Here is a 20,840-nt window from a genome sequence, read left to right as displayed (position 1 = left end):
TTTTCCTTTATCCGTAACATCATACCCGATCGTAAGCTAATGATATTAAGACAGGAATAATAATTGAAACTAGAGGTCCCGCAGTAGTCGAAATTCGACTATAATTAATTGGAATTGTAAGTTTGTACACTATTATGATTGTATTTTATACTTCTATAATCACACATTTCGCCTATAAAAAATATTAAGACAAACAATATTTAATCTATTCTCAATTTGACAACAGACGTCAAGAACAAAAGTTTGACAATAAATAGTATGCATGCGTGTGTGCGTCAAATATATGGTATGTAGGGTGTGTTGCGGGATGGATGTAATGTGCTCTGCGTAAACCCTGTCCCGCCGTCTCAATAACTCCGACTGGGTTCCCACCCGGTCCGGGGTAGGGCGCCGGCTGTGAGCGGCAGGAGTTTTTAGTGAGGTTCGACTCCCACATACCCCACCTGCCGTGCGGGTGGGGATCCGGCGATTTTCTCCTGTGGAAAAAAAAAAAAAAAAATGTAGGGTGTGTAATGTTTTCTTTATTGATTTAATGTATCTTTTATACATTATTTTAAAAAAATATTAGCATTGTGCACTTCTTCTCTGTATTCTCTATAAGTGAAGAAAATTTCATACTCCTCCGTCCGCACAATTTTCGTAAAAAGGGATACAAAGTTTTTGCTTCACGTATTAATATATAGATATTAAAATTAGCATTCGAAGATGTGATTAAAAACGAGACGCATAATAAGCACGGCATGGTCAAAAGTATTCGTCTCCAGTGTTGCGTCAATCTCGCCATTCAAATAACGCCTGCAATTATTTATTTCTTAGTAGCACGTAGCTAATAGACGTCTAGAAGGAACTTCTCATCATCCTAAAGATAAACATGGTGATGTAGCTGTAAAAATATTGCTGTGTGAGATAGAATTGAAATTGGAGCAACAAAAAATCCTGGTTAACTTCATTTAGTGGTGGGCAGCGGCTTGGCTCTGCCCCTGGAATTCTTACTGGTGGTAGGACCTCTTGTGAGTCGGCACGGGTAGGTACCACCGCCCTGCCTATTTCTGCCGTCAAGCAGTAATGCGTTTCGGTTTGAAGGGTAGGGTAGCCGTTGTGACTATACTGAGATCTTAGAACTTATATCTCAAGGTGGGTGGCGCATTTACGTTGTAGATGTCTATGGGCTCCAGTAACCACTTAACACCAGGTGGGCTGTGAGCTCGTCCACCCATCTAAGCAATAAAAAAAATTGCTGAAGTCCATGGGTGACGGTAACCACTGACCATCAGGTGGGCCGTGTGCTCGCCTGCCTACACAGGCAATAAGAAAAACTTGTCTTGAGTGTTTTGAGCGCTTCTCTTTAACATGATTTCGTTTATTTGATTTATCTGATAACAATGACTACATTTTTTTATTAAAAATCTAATGAACCTAAGTATAATGAAATTCAATAGAGCCGCTTAAAATCCTAAAAATATGCAACAAATACCACGAGAAGTTAATATGTTTTTGCGTACAATGTGGCTATGCAAATAAAATTTCAACTGTTTAAATATTTCAGCATATATTTTAATGGCTCGAGCAGGTCAATTTTCAGTTAAAACTTCAGAGTGATTCCATAGTTTAACTTTATCTTAGTCTCGTAATATTTTTTGGGACATTATTTTAAGGTAAATTGATTTTATTACTAACTAAAGATTAATTATCATTATTTTTTTGTGCTACATGCTAAAAGTGAAAACGTTAGACCAGAGAAAGCATTTATTTCCTGATACTTTAGTAGACTTTTATGTTGATTCTAACAATAAATAAATAATAGTTTAAAAAAAAACTAACAAAATACGCTTTTATAGAAAATCCAACTAAAAAATAGAAAATGAATTAAAAATAGTGTAAGAAAAAAAAATTTATTGTAAAAAAAGTGTGGGGTACTTTTCAGAATATTATCAAAATAACCCTTCTACTCATATCTGTTCATAAAATATTTATAACTACTGATACCATGCACCTCACTCTTTTTTTACAATAAAATCATTTTTTCTTGCATTATTTTTAATTAAAATTTATATTTTTTAGTTGGATTTTCTATAAAAGCGCATTTTGTTTTTTTTTTAGATTATCATTTCTTTTGTTGTGTTGTCTATTATTGCTTTTTAGTTGAATTGCAATTTTTCAAAAATTTTTTTGTTAAGGAATAGTCATCGGTCCTTAATAAAAGTATACCAAATTTCGAGTTAATCCGACGTTTTGAAGGGGGTCAAAATCATGTTCAAAGATTCCGTTACATACTCTTGTATGTAACATACATATGTCTGAAGCTAATAAAAGCGTATTAAAAACTTCATTCAAGTGATTGGGCTCTCGTGCGAATCTATGGGCCCGAAGTCAAAGACTTTAGCTCTGCTAATCATTAAAGGCACAGCCAGGTGCCATGTTCCTGTTTATTTCTCTATCTACGTCTGTTTATTGTTAGGTATTTAGGTATTCTCTTAGTATTACACTAATACTCATCGGCTTTCAAAATCTATATAATATATAAAAATGAATTGCTGTTCATTAGTCTCGCTAAAACTCGAGAACGGCTGGACCGATTTGGCTAATTTTGGTCTTGAATTATTTGTGGAAGTCCAGAGAAGGTTTAAAAGGTAGATAAATATGAAAATCTTTGGAATTAAATAAAAATCACAATTTTGTTTTCCCTTTGATTTGTTTTAAGTTTTGTAGGTCTTTTGTTTATCGATTGATGCACTACGAAGTCTGCCGGGTCAGCTAGTATACTATAAAAATAAAAAAAGCCAAAAGTAAAGCCATAAAAGTACTTTTAATAAAACAATTGCAGCAGAATTATTAAATTGTTATATAAAGGCAGGTAAGACTTAAATTCATTATATACATTTAGAATAGAGAAAACATATATCTTCTTCTTCCTAGCGTTTTCCCGGTCTAGTGCCAATGTTCGCTTTTCTTAAACTCCTTCACTTTGCCCGGTCTTTGGCATCCTTCTGGGTGAGGTTATTCTCCTCCATATCCGCCCTTACCACATACATTTTCAATAATCAGTGAAATAAATGACATAACGAATTCTCGAACGTGAGGCGAATTTTGAAGTCGACGTGGCCTAAAGAATAAGACCTCCGGTGCATTCGTATCTAGCGATGTACCGGTGTTCGAATCCCGCAGGCGGGTACCAATTTTGCTAATGAAATACGTCCTTAACAAATTTAATGTTCACGATTGTCTTCGACGGTGAAGGAATAACATCGTGTAGTAAAAATCAAACCCGCAAAATTATAATTTGCGTAATTACTGATGGTAGGACCTCTTGTGATTCCGGGTAGGTACAACGGTACCCTGCCAATTTCTGCCGTAATGCCTTTTGGTTTGAAGGGTGGGGCAGCCGTTGTACCTATGAGACCTTTAGAGCTTACATCTCAAGGTAGGTGGCGGCATTAACGTTGTAGATATCTATGGGCTCCGGTAACCCCCTAACACCAGGTGGGCCGTGAGCTAGTCCACCCACCTCAGCAATAAAAAAAAGCTCTCAGCTCTCATGCTCGAGGAGATACCAATTATATTATTTGAGGCCTATGTTACATTCAAACAGTTTGTGAATAGTTAACTACATAAATTATGTTTAATTTAAAATATGTTTTTGTAAGTAACGGTAATCATTCACCGTCAGATAGGTCGTATGCTTGTCTATCTACAAGGACAATAAAGACTTATTGAATGAAAGCAAAGAGCAACACACGGATAACCTATTCAGTCAACGATTAAATAAAAGGCCCCGCAGTAGTCGAAATTCGACTATAATTAATTGGAATTGTAAGTTTGTACACTATTATGATTGTATTTTATACTTCTATAATCACAAATTTCGCCAAGACTACACTATAAAAAAATATTAATAAAGACAAACAATATTTAATCTATTCTCAATTTGACCACAGACGTCAAGAACAAAAGTTTGTCAATAAATAGTATGCATGCGTGTGTGCATCAAATACATGGTATGTAGTGTGTGTAATGTTTTCTTTATTGTATTAATGTATCTTTTATGCATTATATAAAAAAAATATTAGCATTGTGCACTGCTTCTCTATGTTCTCTATAAGCGTGGAAAATTTCGTACTCCTCCGTCCGTGCAATTTTCGTAAAAAGGGATACAAAGTTTTTGCTTCACGTATTAATATATAGATTTCATTAACAACGGGCCGCGTGTACGATGACAATCAACTAAAACAATGAGCAACATTTACCGTCAGATGTGATGGACGACCCTAATAATACTGTGTCAGTTGCGCTCTTAAATTAACAACATGTCACGTGGCTTATGTTGATGTTTCGCCACATTATTTTGCCAATTGGAAAACTACATTCGCTATGAAATAATAACGTCGGATGATATAAATTTAATATGTAAAAAAAGAATAGTTTTAAAAATTAATAAATAGACGCTTTTATAGAAAATCCAACTAAAAAATAGAAAATAAATTTTTAAAATTTTGAGTTATAAATAGTGTAAGAAAAAAATTAAATGATTTTATCGTAAAGAAAAAAAAGCGTGAGGTGCATGGTATCCGTAATTATAATATTTTATGAACAGATATGAGTAGTAGGGTTATTTTGATAATATCCTGAAAAGCAATCCCTACTAATATATAAATGTAAATGTAAGTTTGTTTATTACGCTTTCACGCGAAAACTACTCAACCGATCATCATGAAACTTTGTACACATATTCTTGTAGGTATTAGAAGTAACATAGGATACATTTTATTAAGAAAAAAAAAATATTTTTTACGAAAAATTAAAAAAATTGTTTGTCAAAAAATCTCAAAATCTAGCTTCTTCAACGCCATCTACCGGTTCAGTAATGAAGTTCGAATCCTGAGTGCTGTAAATGAGGTCGCGGGTAAAATTTTGCGTTATGCCAAAGTAACTATTCCACGCGGACGAAGTCGCGGGCAAAAGCTAGTATATAATAAATACCTTTATTTTAATATTGAATTGTCATCGGTCCTTAATAAGTATACCAAATTTTGAGTTAATCCGACGTTTTAAAGGGTGTCAAAATCATTTTGACATGATTTTGACACCCTTTAAAACGATTCTGTTTCATACCAATTTAGAATGATTCTGTTTCATACCAACATACATTCGCTAATAAAAGCGTTTTAATAAAAACAATTAAAAAACACTATTTTATAGAAAATCAAAATTAAAGGAAGCGGTACGAAATTCGGGACTTGCTCTTTTTAAATGCTTATGCGACTGTACCGATGTTCGAATCCATAGAGATGTATCAAATTTCCTAATGAAATACGCACTTATCTTATCATTTTCACGAAATACCTCTACGGTTAAGGAATAAAATCGTGAAATAAAAACAAATCCAAAAACATACAATCGGCGTGATAACCATATAATGAAACATAGACCTAGAGTCGCTAGATGGGTGGCGGCATTTACTATCTAACTCCGGTGACCATTTAACGCCAGGCGAGTCATGAGCTAGTGTTAATTTACGCAGTTATTTCAACGAACGACTTGCTATAGCTGTTGCCATCTAGAGTTCCGACCGCTAGGTCATGATAAGAAAGTCACAATAGACTAAATTTACGATCATAAGTATTTTGTTTACTGTTCGTCTTCACTACATTGTCGGTTGTATGCCAAGTGTGAACCACGCCGAGTAACTTGAATTTAATTTAAAAAAAATTTTCAAATTTTATAATGAAAGACTCTGTGGCGCAGTAATTCGCGCTCCTGGCTGTTGGTTGGTGAGGGTCCTGAATTCTACTCCCGCATCGGGCAAACTTTTTTGTGCAACAAAGTGGTTCTTTGCTTTGAATAAGTATTTTATATATTTAGTACATGTCTTTAGTTCTCATAGTACATAATAGGTCCTAGTTTGAGACCAAATGACCGTATCGCACGCTTAGTATTAAAGTGACTAAATTAAAAAAATCACTTTTTTGGCAAATCGCTAAAAACAATTTGCAATTAGAGCTCGGGCTGTTTATCTAGCTATAAATGTTGCAATATGATAATTGTACAGTTTAACTTTTGCGTTTATCAAAGTATATGAAATTAGGATTTAAACGTAGTTTAAATTTTTATTATATATTATTTATTTTGTATATTACTGGCTGTTAAAATTGTGAATGTAGTTTTAGGTCTTTTTAATATTAAATGAAAGGTTATTCATTAAAAAGTATAACAACTTAGTTTGTTTTAAGTCATTTTAATTTTAAACACGCATATAAAGCGACTGTCCTTTCTAGGTATAAGTCAAACTATTACTAAAAATAATAACATTTTTTCTCAGTTTGGTCTCTTTTAATGGAAACTAAAATCAACAATAAAGACAAATTTGTATTAAAACTCCGAAAATTATTAACGTTGTTGCACTTATGTTACTAGAACTTAAAAAATACACTTTCATTGTAAAACTAATTAATATAATCTGGTTATGTTTATTTAGTAACATAATTAATAGTTTCACAGAACTTTTTAATTTGATACCAATCATTATCTAATTAACTAGCAAACTATAAGTAATAAAATTCTAAGACATAATTTAATCAGTCTCACATTAAACTTGATTGGGCTGCTTTGGTTTAAATCAGTTCCAGCAGCTTCTCTTATAATAATTTTCAAAATTAGTTAATCGTATAATTCCAACACAAAGGTTTCACAAACCTTTTCTAATCCTTTTTTTATAAATTAAATTTACATAATTTAAAATTATAAAAATTAAATCAGTTTCTTTGCAGCTAACATTACAGAATGGAATCATAAAAATCAGAATAAAAATTAGGTATCAAATTCTTAGTAACTCGCGTAAATCTTTTTTTTATTCTCGCTCAACTCTTGTTTGCCTGTGTAAGCCTTAACTAGTGTTAATTGGTTTAAAGGCAACATTTTAGTTCGCCTGTTCCGGACATATACTTCAGAAAAATTCTGCTGTTTGTATGATTCTTTAATAAAAAAAGAAAACGGGGTATTCTTTGTTACCTTAATCATTTTTATGTCATTCCATACAACAGTTTCCCATCTTTGGTTCTACTAAAATTATACCCCCAACATCCTTGTAGATTTTTAAAACCATATAAGTTATTAAAAGAACACTCATTAACTATAAACCTGCAACCTTTTTTCGTGCATTTTTAATGATCGATACATATTGATGGGGAGAATATATTGGTCCCGATTTCAAATTCTTTTTAATTTCCTTCTCTATAAGGCTGTGTACATTGTCAGCCTCATTTTGTGTATGGCCCTTTATTAGGTATTTATGTGTAATAGATTTTATATTCAAATGTGTCACTGCGTAAAGATATACCGTAACGATAAACTTATTCTTGTTCTGCCCTCCACAATTATCCGAATATAAATATCCCCAATTCCCCAATATGTATCAAAAATATTTTGCCTTTGAACAGTATTAATAATAAAATTAATTAAATTAATGGTAAAACATCGCAATCTGCATGTATCATTACATGGTGGTTTGAGTTGACGTGCTTTAGTTATTGTATTTTGCTATTAATATATGAGTTACCCGAATTTCTCAAAATTTTAGATTTCCTTTGTTTCCAATTTTCCGGTTGTCTAGTGCGTTTTCTACCTTTATTAAAAACTGCAACAGCTGCTTTATTTGCTGCCGAAGTTGAATCATGTATTATAGTATCTTGCATTATGTCACTTGTTCTTTTATCAAGTTGTATTGACGGTCCCGATTTAGTATTTTCCTTGCTATGAGCATTATGTTCTTCCGCAGACTCATCGCTAGAGCTATTAGATGATGAACTTGATCTTGAGGTAGAAGAAGAACTACTACTAGAACTCGAACGATAAATAGATGTAAATAAAACATTACCCGTTTCTCGTTTGTATTTGAAAAGAAGGGTCACCATCGCTTAAATCTGCATCGCTTTCCTCAGGATTAACAGGTGAAACGCGATAATCTATAGGTGTCTTTTACGGCCTTTAGTAGCTTCAAAATATTCTGATACATCCATATATTGTTGATTTTCAGGTTTATCTTTAACATCACATAATATCTGTAAGTAATTAGGAAAGGTTACTAAATTATTATTACACACACATACACTTTAGATTCATATAAATAAAGATAAGGTAATTTCCTGTTATTTACATACAACGCTAAATATATATATAATAATATTACATCAATAAATAGAAAATAAAAGTAAAGTAAAGAACGTACCTGAACTTCAATACTCTGACTTCCAATAGTATCACTAGGTTTTAACAGCTCATTAGATGAAGTATCTGCCTATAAATGATAAATAATTATATTTTAGGTGATTAATATAGGTAAGCATAGGCGAAATAAAGTGCCTTCAATTCAATAATTACTTACCTGGTTGTCAAGATTTTGATGAGGACTTTTACTATCTTCAGTCTGAATTAAATCAAGAATTTTTCTTGATCGCGATGACATTCTAAAAGTAAACTCTGATAAATCCAAAAGCAAAGAATGAATGTTTAGCAATTATTAGTTATAATAAGACTCAATCCTGAACACAGCTACATCGCAAATTCCGTGAATAAAAATATGCATTATTAGTAATAAAGTACAGACCCTTAACTATATGTAACTCTAGACATGTTATCAATATTTGTAATAAATAGATCTAACACTAAATTGTACGCCAATACAAATATTTTTGACTAAATTTTACTTACGAACTGACTTAATCACGAATGTGATCAAGAAACATTATCGTTTTTTAGTTTTAAATGGACTTAAAACTGATTAACCTGTTTTACTACAAAACAATTTTACTATTAAAAAGTCTCATTGCTTAGAAAGTCAAAATATTACAAAAAATATGCCTAAAACTTACCTTAAATAATACTATGAAACTGACCTAAACACTAACAAGACACTTTTAAAATAACCGCCGAAATATTTCAATCGTAACAGTTGATCGAACACTGAATATGTCTGTGTTATTTCAAAAAACGTGATCAAGGACACGAGTGTGAAAAAGACCGAAAGTTTATAAAAGTAAGATAGAACTACTTTTATATTAGTTTCTTAGCGTCACGTTCTAGATGGCGTTGTAAAAGTCTTGTAAGTATATCTAACTCATTTTAGACTTCTTAGGAATTAGGTCCCTTTAATACTAAGCGTGCGGTATGTAGTTTATTTACTTGTTACTCTCTGAAATCATCAACATTAACATTGAATGATGAATTGATAATTCTCACTTAAGTTTGATGAGGACTTTTACTTTGTGATACCAATATGTCGTATTTATTTGCCAACTTACCCAAGATGGGTTCATGTCCAGCCATCGGCCAGTCGTGTAAATTCATGTCAAATCTCCTATACAGCATGATAAGAGGTCATGCTGCGCCTACTCCACATAATGTGGGATAAAGGAAAGGAGATGTCTCCTTTATTTCTCAACATTAGTATGTAGCGGGTAGGCAAGTCATCTTACCTGACGTTTTGTACCAGCGAGCATTATTAGTTTTGTATTACATGCGTGTTATGTTTATATTCATTTAGTTTGCTTTGTAAAATTGGTTTTTCTATACCACGGGTACTTCTTCACGTCAGATCTGTTTTGAAAATATTATACAACCAGTGAATTGCAAGTGGCTGAAGGCTAGTACAACCAGCCACTTCAAGCTCATCTAGTCAAAAGAGAAATTTACGATAGTATATTTAATGTTTTATTAATATTAAATTGGAAGCTGTGGATGTGAACCTTAAAATTTAATCAATTTTCAGGCTACCTAATTAAAATTGGAAACCGTAGGACTGACAATAAGTTCAGGAAAAAGTCACTAAGATAACTTAGGTAAGCATTAAAAAGTTTCCGTAGGATAACCCATTCTAACCGGCGCCATCTAGGCGGGCTCCGGATAGCCTGCCGACCGAGAGGGCTGGTGGTCGTGGCGCCGACGACCGCTGTTCCGGCGTCCCGAGGGGGAGGGTGATGGAAGAGATATGCTCCGCACTAAACGCTTCACTTTCCCCCCTTTGCCTTTTTATGAGTTTTGTCTCATGCGAGGTTCGGATGCGGTTTGTTGAGCGACAGGAGGTTTTAGTCAGTTCGACTCCGACATGCCCCGCCCTCCATCCCCAGGGGAGGGCGGAAGTCCGGCGATTTCCACCTGACCAAAAAAAAAGCACTAAAAAGTACATTTGAAATTTCATTTCGTAATGGGTTAATTATTGTAAAAATAAGATACCTATTTGTCATATGGTTATTAATGTCTACAAAAAATTTTTGCTATCATAATCTGTTAAGCTCCCGGATTAGAATATGGCTGAGATTGCTGAAGTCTTAATGACTAATAATAATATTATGTGGATAATATTAATTATTATCCACATATTATTATGAATCTTTATCCACATTATCGACCATTATCCATATCGCTTTAAGTATTTACATTTTTCTCGCCGGATCTTCTCAGAGGGTCGCGATTCCGATCCGGTGCACTGCTCTTGCTAGGATCAGTTGTAACAATTCTTTAAGATTGACCCCGCGAGCTCACTTACCGGTCCGCGCATAGTTGGAATAGACCCTTGGCCTCCCAACGATTAGGTAGGAACCATATATCACGCGCAACGTTCATTGGATTAAATTCAAATTATTTTCATGGGACATTTAACGTAACCATTCTAAAATAGCCCATGAGCTTCTCACTATTCCATCCGTACTTAAAGTCAACTCTATTTATTCACTTTTATGCAATAGTGAGTCACGAGTTCTTATTTCGAGAAGCCGAATTTCTTGAAATCTCATATAATCGGCAACGATGAAATTAATAACAAACAGTTGAGTGTATCTTGTGTGACACCGTCCTTTTTTACACGATAAGGACGCGCACAAAATCTTTTGAAAACTCACGCCCGACTCGAGCAAAAGTTTGTGATTGTTCATAGTGAAGTTTTGTGTGAACAACGCCTACGATGTAAATCGCGTCTAGGCAATTTTGTATGTAATTTCTGAAGTTGAATAGTCTTGAGAATTTTATTGGTTGAAAGCAAAACGACAAAAAGTTTACTTGGCTCATGAATCACCGCTCTGTATCCTAGCGAGTGTTTGGTTCTCATTTGAAACCGTATCTCGTTCCAACGCGAAACAATCAAGTATGGGACACTCATCGCTTCGCACCAATTAATGTTTTGATCTCATGTCTCAAGGTTTTTACTGGTGGTGGGACCTCTTGTGAGTCCGCACGGGTAGGTACCACCGCCCCGCCTATTTCTGCAGTGAAGCAGTAATGCGTTTCGGTTTGAAGGGTGGGGCAGCCGTTGTAACTATACTGAGACCTTAGAACTTATATCTCAAAGTGTGTGGCGCATTTACGTTGTAAATGTCTATGTGTTCCAGTAACCACTTAACCACCAGGTGGGCTGTGAGCTCGTCCACCCATCTAAGCAACAACAAAAAAAAAGGTGACTGTTATGTTGTGGTGAATCTCCCTTACGATATTTTGAAGATAACCTTATATATATATAAAGTTCCGAACAGCAGCATTCGGGTCGAGTCCACTGATCTTCTCACCTAACCTTCTCAGTGGGTCGCGTTTCCGATCCGGTGCTAGATTCTGCGAAGCACTGCTCTTGGCTAGTGTTAGCAACGTCACTAGGTTAGAGCCCCGTGAGCTCACCTACTCGTTCGGTGAATCTAGTATGACCCCTTATGAAAAAGAAATAAAAAAACGGACCGACGCGGCGACGGTCTACCGAGCAATATAACCCGCTCGGTGGAAGATCCTCCTTACGTCGTAATTACTCCAATGCTTAGAGCAAGTGGGTTTCAGTCATGAAGACAACATATGGGATGTTTCCAGCCAGTTCGCAATTTAACACAAAATTAGATAGATGAATAAATATATACATTTGTTTTTCTGATTTCAAATGCTTATCGTAAGAATAATTAATTAGCTTAAGACGTAATAGTGACTAAAACTAATCAAGTAAAGTGTAGCGCGCCTGTTCCTGGAGTTTACATAATGGTGAGTATTCGTCTTCGTTATATAATGCTATTAAGACATCGAACTCTTGTCTTGCATCAGGAGAACCGCGAGCTTGTTCACCAATCTATAGGTAGGGTTGGTTATTGTTTTTGTGATGTTTTTTTTGTGTGTTATTATCCCAAATTCATAAGACGACGTACTATTAAATTGCATTCATCAAATAATTTACCAAACCATAAATTCATCTGCTTACCTCAAATTGAAAGGTAATTAGATTTATATTACAACCATAATTACCCCACTTCTGGACTGTTCCAAACTCTTTAATACATTCATCAGTGCGTTACATGGACATTTCGAAAACGCAATCATCACACAAAGGACTTCTCGTCGACGATAACTGCCAAATGAACTCAACATCATAACGCAACAAGCAAAACTATCGCTCCTAACGCGTACGCCTAAGACGCATTTTCGCGTATACATTTTTTGGCATATTTCCCGTTTCGTCACCAAACAACGGTAATGACAGTAATAAATCATACGGATCGTTAGGCGCGTTCCCCCAGTCCCGGGTTCGATTCCCGACCGAAATGGCATCATCTGTCAATGTGTAGAAGCGACTTGACTGGCTAATGGAGTAACCGTGTTTTGTTTGAGCACAATCGAACAAATAGAGGACGTGTGATTTGTTTTTTTTCTTCTAATATAGTTGATGTTAAGGTACGCGGATTGGCCCGGACATTCACGTTGGGATCACGAGCACTCGTGGATTTTGTATACACTTTGTCATCTTGTCAAATTACCTTAATTATCTTGAGTGTTGCCCGGAGTGGCCGGTTTACTACTAAATCTGCGAAACAACATAAAGTGAACACCATCATCCATTTTGAGACATGAGGTCGATGTCTTTATTGCACAATAACTGCGGAGCCCTTCAAAATATGACCCACATCCTTCAAACACATGATTGCTTCGGGGCTTAAATAGGATGGCGATACCTAACCTATACGAGCTCTGAATACCCACTATTATACCGCAATCTAACCACTACCTTCGTCGCCTTTTGATGTCACCGTGTGCGTGTGCTGGCCTATTCGTAGCCTACACTACCAGATAATTCAATACTCATTACAAGACTTGGGTAGTTAAGCCCTGAGTGAGTAAATTTTGTAGACACATGAATACTGTATACAGATAGTACTTTATCTGTATTGTTTTGCTTCCGGGGAAGCAGAGACACTATGAGGTTTCGGTGAATTATTCTCTCTCTCTCTCTCCTTCTTAAATCTTTTTCTCTTCTTGGCCTAATCCCACTATGTGGCGTCGATGCAGCGTGTCATTTTTTCCATTCAGGCCTATCATACATCATCTCCATACTCATACCCTTCTCCGGATATATTTTTTCATAAACTCCATCCAAGACTTTTTTAGGATGCCCCCGTCTCAAATTACCATCTACTTTCATACCCAGAGACTTTATGGCCACATGATCATCCTCTCTTCGTATAGCATGCACATACCGTTAAAACCTTCAATTCTTTATTTTCTCCGTCACTAGCGCTACTTTCGGTTTTCCCCTATACTCATTCCTATGAATATATCATTCAAATTAGTTTAAATGAATAGTTTTAATATATATATTTTTTCAAGACTTATGTTAGTATGCGCGTTAAAATAAAAATTAGGTCTATTTATTTTTATTTGAGAAACTATTATTACAATAGATCCACATTGAATATTAAAGATAGGCAAACAAACATAAAAAATCCACCATTAACAACGAATGATTGAATGAACTAAAATGGCTGAAATTAATGACTTAAAATTTAAAATAGGAAATTAAAGCAATATAAAATTTATATTAATACTAGACCTAAATCATCGTACGAAAAATTCAAAAATAACATCTCTATAATTAGCAAGTCATGATATACAGTAAAAGATGTCCACATTAATGGAGTTTGTATCATGTACCCAAAAAAATTTTTCCCCTACCTATTCTAGTAACTTCGAGGGGTTATTCAAGATTCAGCAAACTAGTAGGTGAGCTCACGGGGCTCAAACCTGACGTCGTTGCTAACACAAACCCTAGCAAAAGCCGTGCTTTGCAGAATCTACCACCGGATCGGAAACGCGACCCACTGAGGAGATCCGGCGAGAAACTCAGTGGGCTGTGTCTATGGGTTAGTTTACGATGACCGGTTAACCAACACTTTTTTTTTGAGTTGCTCTAGATTCACCGAGTTAGTAGATGAGCTCACGGGGCTCACTGGCCCTAGCAAGAACGGTGCTTCGCAGAAGACCCAATCACGATATACGGACAAGTGTATGAATGTATATTAAGTATAATGTAGTATAAAACGTATTTATATAGCGTTAAAACATAATTCAGTCTGCCGATCTGTCTCGTACGTTTTTTGAAACACGTCATTTTGATCTTACGTTTCTCGTCACCTGAACTATAAAGGTTTTCTATGCAATCATAAATAAACGAACATTAGTAAACCTATTAGTAATAATAATAAACTTTAACTTTCAAAACACAGTAGGCTAACACCCTAAAGCTTAGAAATGCTTTTTTAACCGCCGATCGAAGACGATACGATTTATCGTGTGACATAAAATAAAATCAGTCGTAAACGTGTCAGTGTTTGTATTCTAAAAGATTTGCATCATTGGAGCTCAAAGTTAGTTTTAGATTTAATAAATTTGACGCTTAAGAATAAAAAACACACATTTTAAAGTTTTCTTCAAAAATATCGTTAAAGATATTTAACAATATCCATTTTAAAAAAATATCGGTTGTCTATAGAGTCGGTTTACTGACGATAGTTGAACGTAACAACGTCATAAGAAAATACTGATGGAATGGTTTTTTACTCATCATGAAATAGTTCTGTTAACCTATTGTTATAGTTTTGTCAATTACAGCATAACCTACAATTGCTGCGCTAGCGGACCAATGCTATTTGTTTTAATGATGAAAGCACGAATATTCGACAATATATCACTGAACATATATTTAATATCGAAAGAATCATTACCTTTATCGCCGCAAGTATCGTTGCTATAAATAATTGACGAGTGTTACATGAGTCATGTTTTTTCGTGCGTGCAGCCGGCTCCATCGAATTATAAGACGTTGTCACGTCAAAAAATTTTATGACGCTTATATCGAATTATGCAAATAAAACATACGAATAAGTCAACGTCTAGTTAAGATTTGGTGTTGCCAAAATCGTTTACTGTAAATGCCATCGGGCATTCGAAACGTCATCTCAAATGTCATCACGCGGCGACAACCGACGAAATGGCGCGTCGTATCCCCATCAATTATGATGTGTCGGTTTTTTTGTGTCCGTCCCGGGAGTAGTGAGGGTTGCTCATTGGTTTCCGGTGTTCGAATCAAAATAGTTTTGTATTTTAAGCGAGCTTGTTTACAAACGTGATTTAATAAATCCAACTTGCTCTCTTTTTTTTAAGAGATTTTATGACCTGGTAACTAAGACCTTTAAGTCATGTCTTATTTTACTTTATATTCTTAATTTTATGAAAAATGATAATATGGAGTGAAATGAAATGAAGATGATTAATTTGAGACATTAATCAACTGGGATGAAATTTAATGGAATGAGATGATATGGGATGAAATATAATCGCAGTAAAATGGTGGTCATTTACTGAGATTTTTTCAGTGGACTTTTTGGAGGAACCCGAGAAGTTACGTCCAGCAGCTTTGTTTCATTTTCCCACATTTGTGCACTTTCACAGATATTAAACAGTTAATAAACCACCATTATTACACATTTAAACCTGAAGAAACACTAAATAGACAAAATAAAACAAATCACACAATTTAACTCCTCGCGTTCCCGCCAAAAAGTCCCAACTTGCCCTCGGTGTAGTTATTGTTACAGATTAATATTTGTATACAAACGTTCGTTGTTGAAAACTTTAGCTGGGTAGTTATAAAACATAGTATAAACATAAAACACGGTTCAACAAAACTATTGTATTTCATTACTGGCTTAAATTGCTCTGTGGACAATGGCGGCGTTCACACGCACTGAATTTCATGGTTACAAATCGCACTAACAATTTTGTCTAGATATATCTTCAAAGCTAAGACTTTTTATTTAGTTCTTAATGTATATCTTTTTTTGGATTATACATATATTTTATATCAAATACTGGTTAAGAATTTCTGACAGATTTATTTACGTTTAAAGGTGAGTGGTTGGTTTGTGTGCTCAGTCTAAATATACTTTGAAAACTATCTTCTACCTTTCTCAAGCTCACTGACGTCCACTGTTGGAAATAGGCCTCACCCAAAACTCACCACAATGACCGGGCTGCTTGCATTCACCGAATCCCCGCGAATCTCAATAGGTCATTAGTGCATCTTGTGGGAAGCTTACCCAAGCTACGTCTTTTGGTACATCCATATCTATTCTAAATCGCGGTAAAGCCAAACCGTTCTCTGTGATGTTTTAACAGAGTTTCATTTTTTTTATTGCTTAGATGTGTGGACGAGCTCACAGTCCGCCTGGTGTTAATTGGTTACTGGAGTCCATGGACATCTACAACCTAAATGCACCCACCCACCTTGAGACATGAGTTGTAAGGTTTCACTTTACAACAGGTTTAACAGTGCAACGGCTACCCACCCCTCAAACCGAAACGCATTACTGCCTCACGGCAGAAATAGGCAGGGTATGACCTACCCGTGCGGACTCACAAGAGGTCCTACCACCAGTAATTACGCAAATTATAATTTTGCAGGTTTGATTTTTCGTTCGTAATTTTACTGTTGTTATTGTACCCTTAAAGCTTTCCCTGAATTATTACCCAGGCAGTAATCGAAGTAACTCAAACAATTTTAACGAAACTAATTAGTAACCGAACCCAACTAAATATTCAAACGAAAATACCGAGTGAAGGAAGTCACAAACTTTCACGTAATTACCCACGGCCGTCGGTTTATTATTCTGTAAATGTGACAAGAACGCGAAAAAAAAAGTTCTCGAATCATTAACGTGTTGTGTTAGTCATAAGAGGAGCGGAAAGCATTGATAAAATGACAAGATTCGCAGAAATATTGATTTTTTTTCACATCAATATCGCACGTCGTCAGTATGTATATATATCTCACGGCTCTTAACGGCCGTCTGGTGTAGTGGTAAGTGACATGGTCACTTCACAAGGGGGTCGCGGGTTCGAATCCCGCCAAGGGAAGATATTTGTATGATAAATATAAATGTCTTTTCCAGGGTTATGGATGTATATTAAATATATGTATGTGTATAATAAAAATCTTACATTTATTTCCGTTATCTGGTACCTGTAACACAAGTTCTTTACGAACTTAGCACGGGACCAGTTAACGTGGCGTGATTGTTAGTAAATATGTATTATATGTATTATGTATTATCTCACAATTCAATAGCCCCAATATGTGAGTGTTGGGACCCGGCGATTCAACTCAACCAAAGAAAAGGCATGCTGTCCTTTGACTTCTACGATGTACCTACAAATAGCATTGTGTTATAAAATTTCTGAATTTAATTATTATAAATATATGTGATTAACACGTAAGGCGTAAGCGTGGGTACCAATATCCTGTTTATTTTTGCCACGGAGTAGTTATGCTTTCTGAATGGCTCCGAAAGGTTTTTAGATTTCAATATTATTCACATTGCGATGTATACTCCTCAAAAGAAACTGAAAAAGATAAGGTGTAACTAATTAATTTATTGCAGCGAAAATGGTACAAAGTCAGACGTATAACGGATTGGCTGTAACCGAAATAGAAGATTCTAGACTAGAACATGATAGTGTCAAACCTTCAGTGGTCGGACCTAGGGAATATGAAATCGTCTATAAGAATATATTCATACATATTTATCTACACGTTACAACATTTTATGGCCTATATCTTTGTTGTACGACAGCGAAGTGGCCTTCAGTTGGATTCGGTAAGCTATTTATCTGCGTGTGTTTTAATGTAAATAAAATATTTATAACTATTGTTACCATACAACTCACGCTTTTTTTAACAATAAAGAGACATTTTTTCTTACACTATTTATAATTCAAATTTATTAAAATTTATGGATTTTCTATAAAAGCATATTTTTAGTTTTTTTTTCAAACTATTATTTATTTTTTATTTTTTGGTTGAATTTGAATTTTTTCCAACATATTTTTTAAATTTTGCAAAAATTTCATCTGAATCAGTCGGTAACTTATCCGAGAAATAGGTGATCGGAGCGCCTGGTAGTTTCCCTTCTTGGTCTTGACGCACACACTCCGGGTCTCAGGATAACAAAAAATCGCTAATCCTGATTACCCTAGTAAGGATAACGGATCAAACTGCTTAAAATATTAAATTGTCATCGGTCCTTAATAAGTTTGCTAAATTTCGAGTTAAAGGGGGTCAAAATCATGTTCAAAGATTCCGTTACATACTAACATACATACTGATATATGCTACGTATGAAGCTAATAAAAGCGTATTAAAAACAAACAAAGACAAAAAAGTAAACGATTTGATCATCATTACGAAAATGTATAGAGATTGCGATTTTAAATTCAATACTATTTGAATACAATACATTGGGCGTTCCGCGAAAATTTTAATTACGTCACTTTTTTTTTATTTTTATGTTTGTACAACTGTTATTTCCATATTTTTCTTACGTAACGATCATTATTTTGTACATAAATGTAAATGAATCATAAATTGATTAATATACATATTATTATAAGCATTCACGAGCACTTTGTTTTCGACAGTGTTTCTTTGATAGCATAGTCAATTTTTATGAATTTGCTTGACAGCGTACCTGTGTTATGTAGCAGCAACGATTGGCGTTACAGCTGGAGCTCACAGACTGTGGTCCCACAAATCATACAAAGCCAAGCTACCTCTTCAAATCCTACTAATGGTCTTTCTTTCACTGGCCAATCAAAGAGCCACCCATTGGGTTCGAGACCATAGAGTTCATCACAAGTACAGCGATACGGACGCAGATCCACATAACGCAAGCCGTGGCTTCTTTTATTCTCATATAGGTTGGTTGTTCGTCAGAAAACACCCTGAAGTGAAGAAAAGAGGAAAACTAATAGACCTCTCGGATTTGTTCGATAATCCTACATTAATGTTTCAGCACCGGTGAGTTTTTTGTTGCTCTGACTGGCGTCTTAAATGGATAGCGAGGCACAATATCATAACCCTTCAGTGAGAGGTCGCAACTGTCTTTGTATTATAAAATCCTTTAAGCCCGAACACAATATTATTCTTCTCCATTTATAGCCAAAGCATTGGTACCAATTAATATAGGCCATAAGAGAACCAGCCGAAGTCCAAATGGAGAAGAGTCATCAATCATATTTAAAATCCACTTTATGATGATTGAGATGATTTGACTTAAATTATATCTAATGTTTGATAAGCCATCACACTAAATCTTTTTCACGTAAAAATAGTCATCGATGCTGATATGGGGTACATTTTTATTTAATGAGATCAAGCTGTCTATTGTCCACAGGTATTCGAAAACATTCATCCCTATTGTCTGCTTTGGACTCCCAACAATACTTCCAGTAATATTATGGGACGAATTGTTAGTAGTCGCCTGGAACCTCACCATCATGAGATACGTTATCAACTTCCACGTGTTCTTCTTAGTGAACAGTGCTGCTCATATCTGGGGCAACAAGCCTTATGATAAAACAATCAAATCAGCTGAGAACAATCTGGTGGCGTTCGCTACTTTAGGGGAAGGATATCATAATTACCATCATGTATTCCCCTGGGATTACCGGTGCACAGAGTTAGGAAGGACCTGGCTAAACTATACAAAGCTCTTCATTGATTTGTGCGCAAAAGTTGGATTGGCGTACGATCTTAAAGTGGTTTCTGATGATGTGATATTAAGACGAGTGAAAAGGACTGGGGATAGATCACACTTTATTGAAAACTAGCTGTGCCCGCGGCTTCGTCCGCAACAAAATGCAATTTTATGTTAAAACACAGAAGCCATAAGACGATTCAGAAAACGTACTACAAGCGAACTACATATATTCTCAACATACATTCTCTTTTATGTATATAGATGAGAAATATATTATATTGTGATATCGTTAAATGTTTTGTTCATTTCACAGAGCACGGTTTAGTTCTCTCTTGTTAATTAATACACAAGTACCTTTTTTCGGCGATGTAGATAATTTGTAATTACGCCCTAGAACCAGGGAGCCAAACCCATGGACGTTCTGTTTATTAGTTTTATAGTTTAACTTCCACCGTAAATCAAATTCTCAAACATTATAATTTGTATAATTACTGGTGGTAGCGCATCTTGTGAGCTCGTACGGTTAGGTACCACCACCCTGCCTATTTCTGTCGCAAAACAGTAATGGGTTTTAGTTTGAAGGGTGGGTAGCTGTTGTCCTGTACAAACTGAAACTTAGAACTCATGTCCCAAGGTGGGTGGCGGCATTCGTGTTTCTGATGTCTATGGGCTCCAGTAACCACTTAACAGCAGATGGGCCATGCTCTTTCATCCATCTTTGCAATAAAACCAAAAAAGTATGATTAATTATTTCAGCGATACGTGAAAACCGTACTTACTAATAAAAATAAAAATGTATACACAAAATTCGCAATATTTAACAAGCCCGTAGTCTAATGTGAGTGTCTAAACGATAGGCGCCACTGATAAACACGTGTCACATAATTTCAGTAAACGTCAAAATAGTCTGGTTCACACATCCGCAGACATGTGTTTGGTTAGCAGATAATGAATTTACTATTACCTAGAGATACCTCAACCATTTGCTGCGTTGAATCCGCTGCGCAACGCAGCATC

The 20,840-nt window shown here is 35.3% G+C and overlaps 1 protein-coding gene across 2 annotated transcripts; it reads left to right on the top strand.

Moving 5' to 3' along the window:
• The first annotated feature begins 1,565 nt into the window (after nucleotides 1–1,565).
• Nucleotides 1,566–20,103, top strand: LOC114243912 (acyl-CoA Delta(11) desaturase). Of its 2 annotated transcripts, none has more exons than XM_028175561.2 (4): nucleotides 1,566–1,655; nucleotides 17,727–17,942; nucleotides 18,808–19,141; nucleotides 19,518–20,092. In XM_028175561.2, exons 2-4 carry the CDS (start codon nucleotides 17,732–17,734, stop codon nucleotides 19,951–19,953), a joined length of 981 nt encoding a protein of 326 aa, XP_028031362.2. In that variant the 5' UTR covers nucleotides 1,566–1,655; nucleotides 17,727–17,731; the 3' UTR covers nucleotides 19,954–20,092. The 2 variants fall into 2 exon arrangements, with proteins under 2 accessions (XP_028031362.2, XP_089594423.1); XM_089738297.1 differs by lacking the exon at nucleotides 1,566–1,655 and adding an exon at nucleotides 3,700–3,810 and having other exon boundaries at nucleotides 19,518–20,103.
• Nucleotides 20,104–20,840: the final 737 nt, after the last annotated feature.

Source organism: Bombyx mandarina, chromosome 25 (genome assembly GCF_030267445.1).
Source record: "Bombyx mandarina strain Sakado chromosome 25, ASM3026744v2".
Taxonomy (NCBI): Eukaryota; Metazoa; Arthropoda; class Insecta; order Lepidoptera; family Bombycidae; genus Bombyx; species Bombyx mandarina.
Note: the sequence above shows the minus strand (reverse complement) of the source record. Positions and strands in the feature narration are given on the sequence as shown.

Bases quoted from the DNA above. Each gene is read 5' to 3' on its own strand.
- LOC114243912 (XM_089738297.1), top strand. From the start codon at position 17,732: ATGGTACAAAGTCAGACGTATAACGGATTGGCTGTAACCGAAATAGAA. The intron at 17,943-18,807 runs GTAAGCTATTTA...TTTGCTTGACAG, and splicing joins GTGGCCTTCAGTTGGATTCG to CGTACCTGTGTTATGTAGCA. The intron at 19,142-19,517 runs GTGAGTTTTTTG...TATTGTCCACAG, and splicing joins ACATTAATGTTTCAGCACCG to GTATTCGAAAACATTCATCC.